Genomic DNA, 11,958 nt, shown 5'->3' with positions numbered 1-11,958 from the left:
CTCCATAACAACTGTTAAACTGACTTAAGTAACTTATTGCAAAAGCTACATCTGGTCTTGTACAGACCGCTAAATACATTAAAGAACCTACTAATTCTTGATATGGAATGTTATTAGGCGGCTCATAATTTGTTTCTACTGGTTTGGTCAACCTATAACCAGCAATAAGAGGTGTAGAAACAGGTTTGCAGTCTTGCATGTCAAACCTGGCTAATATTTTCTCTATATAGCCTTCCTGATCTAGTGTAATGTCATCTTCAGTTTATTGTAGACGCATTCCCAAAAATAAGTCCGCTTTACCAAGATCACGCATCTCGAAGGTTTCTCTTAACTCCTTCTTAACTTGCTGCATCTCTGCTTTATTGTTCCAAAAAATCAATAAATCATCAACATACACCGCTAGGATTATTAGCCTGTGTTGACTTCTTCTCATATAAACACATGGTTCGTTGTCTAGCTGAGTGAACTTCAACTGTTTCAGTGCTGAGTCCAACCTTTGATTCCAAGCCCTTGGAGCCTGCTTCAAACCGTACAACGACCTTTTCAGTAAGCACACGTAATCCTCTTTTCCCTTCTCTTCAAACCCTTCAGGTTGTTTCATGTACACTGTCTCTTCCATGTACCCATTAAGAAAAGCGGTCTTCACATCCATTTGATCAATTTTCAATTTATTCTCAGCAGCCATTGCCAACAGAAGACGCAATGAACTACGCCTAATGCCAGGTGAATATGTCTCAAAGTAATCAACACCTCCGCGTTGTTTGAAGCCTCTCGCCACAAGCCTTGCCTTATATCGCTTCTTGTTTCCAGCTTCAGTCTTAACTTTAAGAACCCACTTGCTATCGATCACGTTTTGATTTGGCTCTCTCTTTACTAGCTGCCAAGTTTGATTCTTGTGAAGAGCGTCCAATTCTTCTTTAATAGCCTCATGCCAAAGTAAGCTGTCTGTCCCTGCGAGTGCTTCTCTTACATTTATAGGTTCCTCCAAACCAAAACCACTCTTTTCAGATAGAACTGCTTGATATAGAACGTGATCAGGGAATTGTCGTGACTTTCTGTTCCTCATAGGGTATCTCCGTGCATCCGTTTGATCATCCGTTTGATCATCTCTATGATTATTCTCCTCCGAAACGGCTGCATCGGAACTCAGATACCATCGCTCAGTATCATCTCTGTCTTCAGTCTCCTCCGTAACCGAAGATACAGCACCTGTTCTGTCCTGTTCTATTTCAGCTCTAATTTCCTCTGACTCAGGCATTATAACACCTCCTCTGTTTCCTGAGAGGTGTCTCGCTGTTTCATTTCTACAACCATCCTCTGTCTCTTCTCCACAGACCACCTCTTCCATTGATTGAGTACTTGTTAGTGGTACCACAGTGAACTCCGGACTCGGCCTTTGATGAGAAGCAGAATTTTGTTCATCAGTCAAAATCTCACTTGATGGTTGTTTCCGTGAAGTTAGAGTACTCTCAAAAAATACTACATCTCTTGCCTTGTGAAGATTTCCAGAAACAGGATCTAAGAGTCTGTATTCTTTAGAATTTTCGCAATATCCTAAAAGTATAAGTTCCTTACTCTTCGGATCTAACTTGCGCCTCTTTTGGTCAGGAACGTGCATGTATGCCGTGCACCCAAAAACTTTCACGAAGCCTAGGTTCACCTTTCTTCCCGTCCAAGCTTCTTCAGGTGTTTTATCCTTAAGAGCCTTTGTAGGCGACCTGTTTTTGAGGAAAACTGCATATACAAGAGCCTCTGCCCAGTAGTGTTTTTCCAATCCTGCCTCATGCAGCATACACCTAGCTTTTTCCATGAGAGTTCTATTTGCACGTTCTGCCACCCCATTCTGCTCAGGGGTATACTCGACAGTAAGTTGATGAACTATACCGTATTTCTTAGTGAAGCTTTTCATGTCATTGTTCACATATTCCTTGCCGTTGTCTGTTCGGATTGACTTTAGCTTCTTCTCTGTTTGCCTCTCTGCAAAAACTTTAAATTCTTTTATTTTCTCAATAGCTTCGCTCTTATTCTTCAATAAGTAGACAAAAGTTTTCCTTGTTTTGTCATCTATAAGTGTCATAAAATATCTATACCCCGACATAGAGTTGACACTCATTGGTCCGCAAATATCAGAATGAACTAATTCAAGTACTTCACTAGCTCTCTTAACCTTACGCTTTGGAAACGGCTGCCTTGTTTGCTTACCCATTAGACAAGATACACATTCTAAGTTATTTTTAGAATTTTGAAAACTTACCCCATCTGCCAGTTTGTCTCTCAAAAGTTTAAGATTGCTTACTCCTAAGTGACCCATCCTCCGATGCCACAACATCAGTTGATCGTCCTTCTGCATGCTGGAGACCAGTGCTATAGTGCCCTTTTGAAAAGGATTAAGTTTATAAATGCCATTATCTACCCAACAGTCACCAGCCACAACTGATCCATTCACCTTGCAATCATCCGATTTGTAGATTTCACAACCTCTGTTTGAAAAAACTACAACTCTACCTCTCTTGACTAACGTATTTACGCTCAGTAAATTTGTAGCCAAGTCAGGAGCATACATAGCGTCTCTTACTCTTATGCTCCCATCCACATCAACTACATCACCAACTCCTAAGCCATACACCTTACCACCATCCGCACATGCAATCTCTCTCTTCGATTCATACGCCACATAATTCCTCAGCCAACCTTTCTCATTTGTCATATGTGAACTCGCTCCGGAGTCAATCACCCAATCCGCTAAAGATCCCTGACCACTAGTCGCAAAAACATTTGCTGTTGCCGAACAATTCTTCCTTCTATTAGGATTGTCAGGGCATTCAGTCGCTTTGTGATTGCCTTCACATATAAAACATTTTATAGGTTTAGTTTTCTGATTTGCTTTAAATTTTCCTTTCCATTTCTTTTTGCTTGCTGTAAGAGCAGAATCATCTTGTTGGAAACTAGTGGATGGTGTGCTCTCATCGCTTAGGTTGTATAACTTCGTTTTGACATAGTCTGTAGTAATAGTTATATTACTATTTTCAATAGCCATCTTCAATGGTTCATACTTCTTTGGGAGACCTTGAAGCATCAATGTAGCCAGAATCTCATCATCAACGTCTTTACCAATGTCGCTTAGTTGCTGTGACACTGACAATATGGCTGTCACATATTTTTCAACTGTTTGAAATTGCTCCAATCTCATGCTAACTAATCTGCCCAACAATCGACATTTGTTATTAATGCCCTTGTCCTCATAGGCTTTGCTTAGCGCCTCCCAGGCCTCTTTTGCCGTCTTTGTCTTTCTTATCAAGGTGCGACATCTCTGATCCACCATCAAACCGATTCGAGCCCGTGCTTTTTGGTCTCTACGAACGTCTGCTACATCCTCCGGCTGTGGTGACACTTGCGTATATTTCCACAAATCATCATCCGTTAGATACAACTCCATATCAAACTTCCATGTGTGGAAATTAGAGCTTCCTACTAATTTTTCAATATACGCAGCATTAACACCCGCACTTCGTATTTCTGTACTTGAATTTTCATTTTTATATCCATCGTGCGACATTTTCATATTTTTTACTAGTGTCCTGGGCCCATAACCCTGATGGTAAATAAATACGAAAATTACAAGAATAAAGAAAGACAGTTTTATTAAACGAAGTTTTTCTCTCGACAGCACATGACATACGCATGACATTACAGAATTGTAAATTTAAAAATCTCCTATCTGTAGGTGGCCAGTAATCCTTAGCGGAATGTTATGCAAACTCTAACAAATATGGCCGCTTGTTTCCCAGATCTACAATATATTATTTGACACAAATGACATCTGCGTTTGGGCGCATAATGTTCGAAAAATACAATTTTATTTTAGCTGATTTGACCCGTATTTTAACATATTAGTTATTACAAAGACTGTAAAGAACAACTAGTTTGTATTTTCTTCCTTATTTTGTATCAATACATGTGAATAGGTGCGTAGTTTCAGTACTTACGAGTGAAAGGTTATGTTTTTCTCTTTTCGCTCACTACGGCTTTTAAAACCGACAATACAGCAGTATACCATGTTTTATAAACTTTACCTTACTAAAACTGTAATATCAAAATATTTTTGCACAATTACAGCCACTAAGTACTCACAATTTTCGAAAAATAGCACGAATGTCAAACTTTGTTAGGGACAACCTAGGTTGTTTGTAGGGGACAACCTTTGTTCCAAACAAACCCCAAACCCTGGTACGCAGAAAGGGACAGAAGATAGTTATCCCTGTCTTTGTCACGTCACAGGAATTGGGTATAACTGTATCTCTCTCACTCACGGTATTATTATTACCGTGTCATAGACTTGGAAAAATCGCTTATGATTGGCTGATTTTATCAAAGAGTAAGGTAAATCTCCTTGGGAATTATATCTACTTCCCACTTATTTGACCTCCGTGAAGTTGGCCCCCTCACTTTAATTTTTTTAACTTTTTTTTACGCAAATCGTTTGAGAATCGTTTGAGAGGGTTTGAGAGAAAAGAAATATCGTTTGAGAGTTCCTACTTTCTCCGTAAAAACAATTTCAAATTCTAGTGTTAAGTTGGCCCCCTCACTTTACTTTTTTTTTATTTTTTCAATGCGAATCGTTAGAGAGTCGTTTGAGAGACATTAAGAGAAAAGAAATATCGTTTGAGAGTTTTTACTTTTTCTGTAATAAATATTTTAATTCTGGGCATCGAAAGTTACAAATCGATTTTCTTTTTTTTCCGAATTAAATATGGCAATCATGCACTTGGACGTTTCAAATTTATTGTGTAGGTAGAGAATGGTAAGAGAGTGATTGAGAGAAAAGAGAAATCGTTTGAGAGTTAATACTTTTTCTGAAATATATATTTCAATGTCGGAATCGAAAGTAACAAATCGATTTTCCTTTTTTCCGAATTAAATATAGCAACCATGCACTTAGACGATTCAAATTTATGGTGTAGGTAGAGAATGGTAATAGAGTGATTGAGAGAAAAGAGAAATCGTTTGAGAGTTAATACTTTTTCTGAAGTATATATTTCAATGTCGGAATCGAAAGATACAAATCGATTTTTCTTTTATTACGAATTAAATATGGCAATCATGCACTAAGACGTTTCTAATTTATTGTGTAGGTAGAGAATGCTTAGAGAGTGATTGAGAGAAAAGAGAAATCGTTTGAGAGTTAATACTTTTTCTTAAATAAATATTTCAATTTCGGAATCGAAAATTACAGTGGGCCTACTCTAATTCAACGAAAAACGAAATTTCGTCCGAAACTTCGTGTGTTTGCTACTACAATTCCATTCGTTCCGCAACTTCGTCCGAACGAAACAATTTGACGTTTAAGTTCTCTAAACCTACTCTAATTCACAATGTTCGGAACGAAAATTTGATTTTGACAGATAATTCTTCGGAAGTTTAACCTCGAAATTGACGAAATCAAAAGTGTTACCTTTTGATTTTCGTTTGTGTTGAATTTTTTTATTAATTCGTTTGAAATGGCTGCGAGGATGTTTTTGATTGAGGGTGCTTTACGAGAAGAGCGTTTAGAGCGTAGAAGAAATCGACGCCGCCTGCGCGACCAGCTAAATATTGATGTAATTCCCGACATAGAGTTTGTCGGAAATTATAGACTCAGTCGGCAATTATTTGAGAAGTTGTGCCAAGAAATAGTGCCTCTATTACCTCGAAGGACAAGGAGTCATGGAATCGAGCCTACTGTTAAGGTACCTAGTGTATAGTTTTTATAATTTTTATCATCCTTTTTAAAAACAATTATTAGCATTTTTTTGTTGACAATATTTTTTTTTTAGATCCTTACGGCCTTGAATTTTTATGCTCGGGGTAGTTACCAAGGGTCTGTAGGGCAAAATTTGGATGGGCCAATGGCACAACAGACAGTTTCTCGTTGTCTGCAGGAGGTCACAAATGCTCTTAACGCATCAGATATTTTAAAAAAATATATTAAGTTTCCACAAAATAGAAATGAAAGGAATTTTATTAAGCGGCGGTGAGTAGCTAACATGTATCAAAGTTTTAATTTTTATCTATATTTGCTAAATTTATTTTGAGTTAATGGGTTTTTATGATGTGCCAGGTTTTATGAGAAATATGATATTCCTGGAGTGATTGGGTGCATTGATTGCACCCATATAGCTATTGTCAGACCATCGGAGCATGAGGAACAATATTTTAATCGAAAACATTTTCATTCGATTAACACACAAGTTGTGAGTATAAGAGTAAAATATAAATTATTATTTTAATATCTATAATTACATACCTAATGTGTGAAAAGATTAAATTACATGAAGAGTAGAATAATCAATAAAAATATAACATTCATTATATACATATGCTTGATTCTCATTTTTTACTTAGTCTTGTATGTTTCTTTTTAAGTGTTGACATAGTAACATTAATTTTTCTAGATTTGTGATAGCGACTGCTATATTACAAATGTGGATGCTTCATATGGTGGAGCAACACATGATGCCTACATTTGGAGAGAGTGTGACATAAGAACCCACATGGAGAGTATCCAAAATGAAACCGTTTATTTACTAGGTATATGTGTTAATATTTTATTGTCTTAGTATGGGCATGTAATGCAAAGGAATGAAGACGCTGTGGTAAAAAAGGCTTAAAACTGAATGTAGAGGGATGCTAGGGTAGAGGAAGGACAAAAAGCTATGGAAGCAGATAATGGGATGAGGGCAAGCGGATGATGATGTGTTAAATTATAAATATTATTTTATATTTTATAAACTTACAAACATGTTTTATTTACATAGATATATTTTATTTTAGGTGATTCAGGTTATGCTCAAAGGGAGTATATGATGACACCTATAGATAACGCTGTTGAACACTCTCCTGAGGGGAGATACAACTCTGTCCAAAAAAATGCACGCTCCACCATTGAACGCACATTTGGTATATTGAAAGGTCGATGGAGATGTCTTCTTGCGGCGCGAGAACTGCATTACTGTCCTGAAACAGCTGGTAAAATTATAATAGCCTGCTGTGTTTTACATAATTTATGTATAAAGGATGGTATTGATGTTCCCGAGTTGACAGAAGTTGAACTCCAAACAGAAATGACTAGGCAGCCGGCAGACAGGATAGACAGGGCTCCACCAATTGCTTCTTCAACTCAAGCACTACAGGCAGGTCAGAGGGCAAGGGCTGTATTAGTGCAAATGTTGGAGAGGAATAGGTGAAATAGTGTATGGTGCGGAAGGCCAGTCAGGTTTTAGTGGGTATTCCGGTCGCCTTCTGCGGCCGGCGAGTCCCACACTCCCTACGCCATTGCACAGCCCGGCGTAGGGGTGCGTAAATGCATTTCCTGAATTAAAAAAAAAAAAAAAAAAAAGTGAAATAGTGTATAAAATATAATAGTGAATAAAACTCATTTGCCAAATTATAATACACTTTTATTTTTCTAAAAATTTTCTCATCAGTCCACACAGCTGTTCCAGGGCAACCCTGATGCCTGCAAGCTCAGTGTTCAAAGCTGTCTCTCTGCCTGCACGCTCTTCTTCCAATTGAAACAATCTCCTCCTGACATCTGAGCCAGTAGCCGATTGTCTCCTTCTAGATCGTGCAGGTTGTGAGGCTGCAAAACAAATTTCCAATTATTATACATTGACAGATGAAAGTCTATGATACTTGAATAGTACATATGTACATACATACAAATTGTCGTGCCTGTTTCCCAGCTGGGTAATAATTTTATCTATTAATAATGTGATAAGACCTCTATTATCCATAGCAAAGATAGACATAAATCAGTTAAAACATTTTGCTTTATCTACAACTTTTTTTTTGCTAGCAGATACTAAATATATTTAACAAATGCTTACAACTTCTGGGAGTCTGAGATTGAGACATCAGCTGTGTGGACTGAATATCCTCCTGACTGGGTACAACATACTCCATTACTTCTGGCAAATCCAAACTTAATTGAGACTGTGGTGGGACATGACTGGAGGTGGATGGTACATTAGCCTGAAAATATAAGAGATTTAGTATTAGTATGTATTGGTTAAAACATGGTTCTAATTATTATAATAATATTCTTTGTATTATTTTTTGATCTAAAATATAATTGAAAACTTTAACCATTGAAATACAATTTTGAAGTAAAACCATTGTTAAACAAAGGTGAAAAAATTGAGAATTTTAAAGTTACCAACCTCACTGAAGGCCGGTACTCTGGCTGTAGTTTGACGTCCACCAAACCCATCTCCCATTATTGACAGGACCTTCACCTGCCATTGGGAGAGTGGTGGTGTGAGCGATGGTCCACCTCCAGTTGCTGAAGTTGATCTTCGAGAATCAGCAGCAGCTTTTTTGGCAAGATGTTTTCTATCGAACCAAACCTGCATGATATAAAAGGATGAGATATTTTATATAACTGTTTATTTGGCACACAGTGATTTTTTTGACAATTAATTAAAAATAAAGGTACTTTTTGCCACTGCTGGATTGTTTTTGTACAACCACCCATAGAATTGAGTGAATTGCACAATTCTTGCCACAGTCTCTTAGTTTGGACATTGCCATCGGCACCCCTCAATCTTCCACGAGCAAGATCCCTATGCTCGTCCAAGAAATTGAGAAGTACGTCAATTTGCTCTGGAGTAGCTGAACCCGTATGTGGAGCCATTTGTTAGACTGAAAATATGTACTTTTAGATTCTTATTATGAAGAAGAGGCGATAATTATAGTAAACAAACTAATAAATATAATATGAGGTTTACTTACGAAGTTTATTATCCAAAACAAACGTCGAGAACAAAGTGCAGACTCAAAGTGAGCTTGGAACCTTCTCACAAAATATTTATCGCGATAGCAAAGTATGTGAAAAGCACTTGTAAACATGATTAAACACTTGAAGAACAAACTTTACAAAACTTTTTCAAATACTTGGTACAAAAAATTCTAAATGACGTTTGTCAACATCGTGAATATATGTACAATTTTAGTTGTCGTACATTGTTACCAATGTTAAGCTGAAATCGGGCTCTTAAAATAGGTCGGTTAACATCGTCAGTGATAAGGTTCTTTAGAGTGTCTCTGGGTATGTTCCGATATACACTGCGAGCACTGCACAGTGCTATCACTGTAGAAAAATTCGTTCCGTTATGGACTGCCAGTATACTGTCGCAGTACCCTAGGGAAATATATGACGTCATAAATCGCCGCCATATTCTACTGTGAGCACTGGCGTTTTCGAGGTAAGGTACTCGCAGTACTTTGATCACGTGATCAGTCAAAACCACCCGAGTGCCTCACATCTTATAAACAAAACTACAGTTTAATTAGAAATGTTAAAGTTCTGTAATTAGTTTGGATTAATAAATAAAACAATGGAAGAATTGCAAAAATTAACCTTATTAGACTGTGTTGATAATGAAAAACATATTCTTTTTATGAAAAAGTACTTATTTTTATTACATTATAAATTCAATTTATAATTAATATTAATTAAAATATTTTTAATTTGACAGTACTCCAAAACAGTTCTTTTTAATGTACTAGAAAACTTGAATACACTCATTTGAATGTCGCGTCAAAAAATGCGGCTGACAGTATACGAGATTGCGTTCCGTTTTAACTCGTAACCAGTACAACTGGCTATAAAGGAACGGCTTCACAGTATACTGAATTGACGTCACACTTTACAGTGGTCGCAGTGCATATCGGAACACACCCTCTGTAGATTTAATCGAAAATAAATTTAGTACGTAAATGTTTATATTTGGTACATGAAAATTTAAAAAATGCATTGTAAACTACAAGCTAAATGTATAAATTGAAAATAAAGCCAATTAATTTTACTATTTTAAGCAAATACGAAAACCGGAATTTGCCGCAAATGACACATAAAAAGACCATCACAATGTCGTTCACGAAAATTGTCTCTGGATCCGAACTTCGTATGCGTGTCCGAAAATTATAGAGTAAGGTCCATTGCGAAATTTCGTTTGAAATTCGTTCGTTAACGAAGTTTCGTTTCGTTGAATTAGAGTAGGCCCCCTGATCGGTTTTCCTTTGCTCCGAAATAAATATGGCAATCATGCACTTGGACGTTTCAAATTTATTGTGTAGGTAGAGAATGGTAAGAGAGTGATTGAGAGAAAAGAGAAATCGTTTGAGAGTTAATACTTTTTCTGAAGTATATATTTCAATGTCGGAATGTCCTATGTGCAATCCATGTGTTAATATTTTCATTTTTATTTCCTACTAGCTTTTTCCCGCGACTCCGTCCGCGCAGAATAAAAAAAAAAAAGAAAAGAAAACGGGGTAAAAATTATCCTATGTCCGTTTCCTGGTTCTAAGCTACCTGCCCACCAATTTTCAGTCAAATCAATTCAGCCGTTCTTGAGTTATAAATGGTGTAACTAACACGACTTTCTTTTATATATATAGATGTATGTTTTTTGACATTCCTTACAATTAAATTTTTTTGAAATTCTTCTGCACAGATATCCAGCTATGTAAGCTGAGGAATGAACACGCACTCTTTCATTAATGGCGCTTGCTGCACAAAATGTGTTATTTTCCTGCTCTTGTTGATCTGATGGCAAGGAAATCAGACCAGGCATACAATTAAAATTTACTGGCAGATTTTCTTTGTCATCAGTATCGATATCTTCTTTTAATAAATTAAAAAAATCTACTATAGTTTCACTGTCATCTTCTTCACAGTTGGAGTATATGCTATGAGGACCCATCACATTGGAAATCAATAGAGATTTAAATGAATTTATGAATGTACATGAGTCAGGATTTACATTTCTATAATTTATAGCCCTTATTCTGCCAAAAAAAATTTCTAGCGGGTCCTGGTTTATAAAGCGAGGATAAAAATATTTTAAACCATATTTTGAAAACAGCAATTTGGCTATCCTTACAAAACTTTCCAGTGTTGTGACCCACCCATCAAGAGAGGGAACCCTTATATAATATTCTTTTTTGTTCATTAGTGCTTTTTTACTGGCAGAGTCTATAAATCTAAGATTTTTTAATGTCTCTATAGCTTCATGCCAAAAACAAAAATGTTCGGAATTTGGTTTGACTGGCCCTCTTAGTTTCCCTTTTGTTGTGCTGCGCTTTGAGCCATTTACGCTGTCAAATAATTTGTCCATAAATTCCACAGCTTCACCTGTTGTCTTCATGGTTTTACTAACATTTTCACCATTCACAGTTGTACCTGAAAAGCAAAACCAAATAGGTATGAGCTGTATGTACATACAAAATCATCATAATAATTAAAATATCAAAACATAGAAATAATACTTAAATATTATTGCACTACCTGCGCCTAGGTATTTTACCCACAGCTAGTATCTATATATATAATTATAGTATAAAGAGAAATGTACCCTATGTATTGTACCCTATTTAGTATATATACAATTGTACTTATGTCTTATTCTGAAGTATGAGTTATATTACCATAGTATCATCAAATACCAGAGCTGGGCATTAACTCGTTAATCCGTTAATCGTTAATTAACGAAGTTAACATTTTGCTTAACAGATTAACTTTTAAGTTAACTTCAAAAAGTGTTAACGCTTTTGTTAACTTCCGTTAATAAAAGTCCGTTAATCGTTAAATTAGAAACTTGGAGACGTGCTGTCATTTTGTTAAAATTACGCGCCACGGCACGCTCGTAAGTTTAACTATGTTGGGCAACTGTCGGCGACTCGAATGGTGAACGAGCGAGTTGATAATTGATATATGTGAAGTTCGCGTGCAAGTGTGATGCATCAGAGCGTCCGGGAAAGACGTGACCAACAGGACAAAATCAAAAGAAGGTTCGAAATAGTATATTTCATAACGAGTATATAAAAAAGCACGAGTATGTAATAGCCCACATTCCGAACGCTCTTCGTCCCTGCAATACGCCACTTTTTGAGCTACTGTATTAAAAACACTTTTTTATT

The 11,958-nt window shown here is 36.5% G+C and overlaps 2 protein-coding genes across 2 annotated transcripts; one reads left to right on the top strand and one right to left on the bottom strand.

Annotated features, from left to right (window-relative positions):
• Nucleotides 1-5,826: 5,826 nt before the first annotated feature.
• LOC123723088 (putative nuclease HARBI1) lies at nt 5,827-7,223 on the top strand. Its single transcript, XM_045685636.1, has 4 exons — nt 5,827-6,010; nt 6,098-6,230; nt 6,432-6,567; nt 6,811-7,223. The coding sequence occupies exons 1-4, from the start codon at nt 5,886-5,888 to the stop codon at nt 7,221-7,223; spliced, it is 807 nt and encodes a 268-aa protein (XP_045541592.1). The 5' UTR covers nt 5,827-5,885.
• Nucleotides 7,224-7,436: 213 nt separating this feature from the next.
• LOC123723087 lies at nt 7,437-9,078 on the bottom strand. The gene is made up of 5 exons (XM_045685635.1): nt 8,770-9,078; nt 8,474-8,679; nt 8,199-8,384; nt 7,866-8,010; nt 7,437-7,618 (listed from the first exon to the last, which is right to left on the bottom strand). Exons 2-5 carry the CDS (start codon nt 8,669-8,671, stop codon nt 7,437-7,439), a joined length of 711 nt encoding a protein of 236 aa, XP_045541591.1. The 5' UTR covers nt 8,672-8,679; nt 8,770-9,078.
• Between the last annotated feature and the right edge of the window lie 2,880 nt (nt 9,079-11,958).

The sequence above is a fragment of the Papilio machaon genome, chromosome W, assembly GCF_912999745.1.
Source record: "Papilio machaon chromosome W, ilPapMach1.1, whole genome shotgun sequence".
Lineage (NCBI taxonomy): Eukaryota > Metazoa > Arthropoda > Insecta > Lepidoptera > Papilionidae > Papilio > Papilio machaon.
This window is presented reverse-complemented; position numbering and strand designations above follow the sequence as displayed.

Coding starts and splice junctions, on each gene's coding strand:
- LOC123723088 (XM_045685636.1), top strand. CDS start 5,886: ATGGCACAACAGACAGTTTCTCGTTGTCTGCAGGAGGTCACAAATGCT. Junction 6,011..6,097: donor AGGAATTTTATTAAGCGGCG/GTGAGTAGCTAA, acceptor ATGATGTGCCAG/GTTTTATGAGAAATATGATA. Junction 6,231..6,431: donor ATTCGATTAACACACAAGTT/GTGAGTATAAGA, acceptor TAATTTTTCTAG/ATTTGTGATAGCGACTGCTA.
- LOC123723087 (XM_045685635.1), bottom strand. CDS start 8,671: ATGGCTCCACATACGGGTTCAGCTACTCCAGAGCAAATTGACGTACTT. Junction 8,011..8,198: donor GAGTACCGGCCTTCAGTGAG/GTTGGTAACTTT, acceptor TTATATTTTCAG/GCTAATGTACCATCCACCTC. Junction 7,619..7,865: donor ATCTCAGACTCCCAGAAGTT/GTAAGCATTTGT, acceptor TTTGTTTTGCAG/CCTCACAACCTGCACGATCT.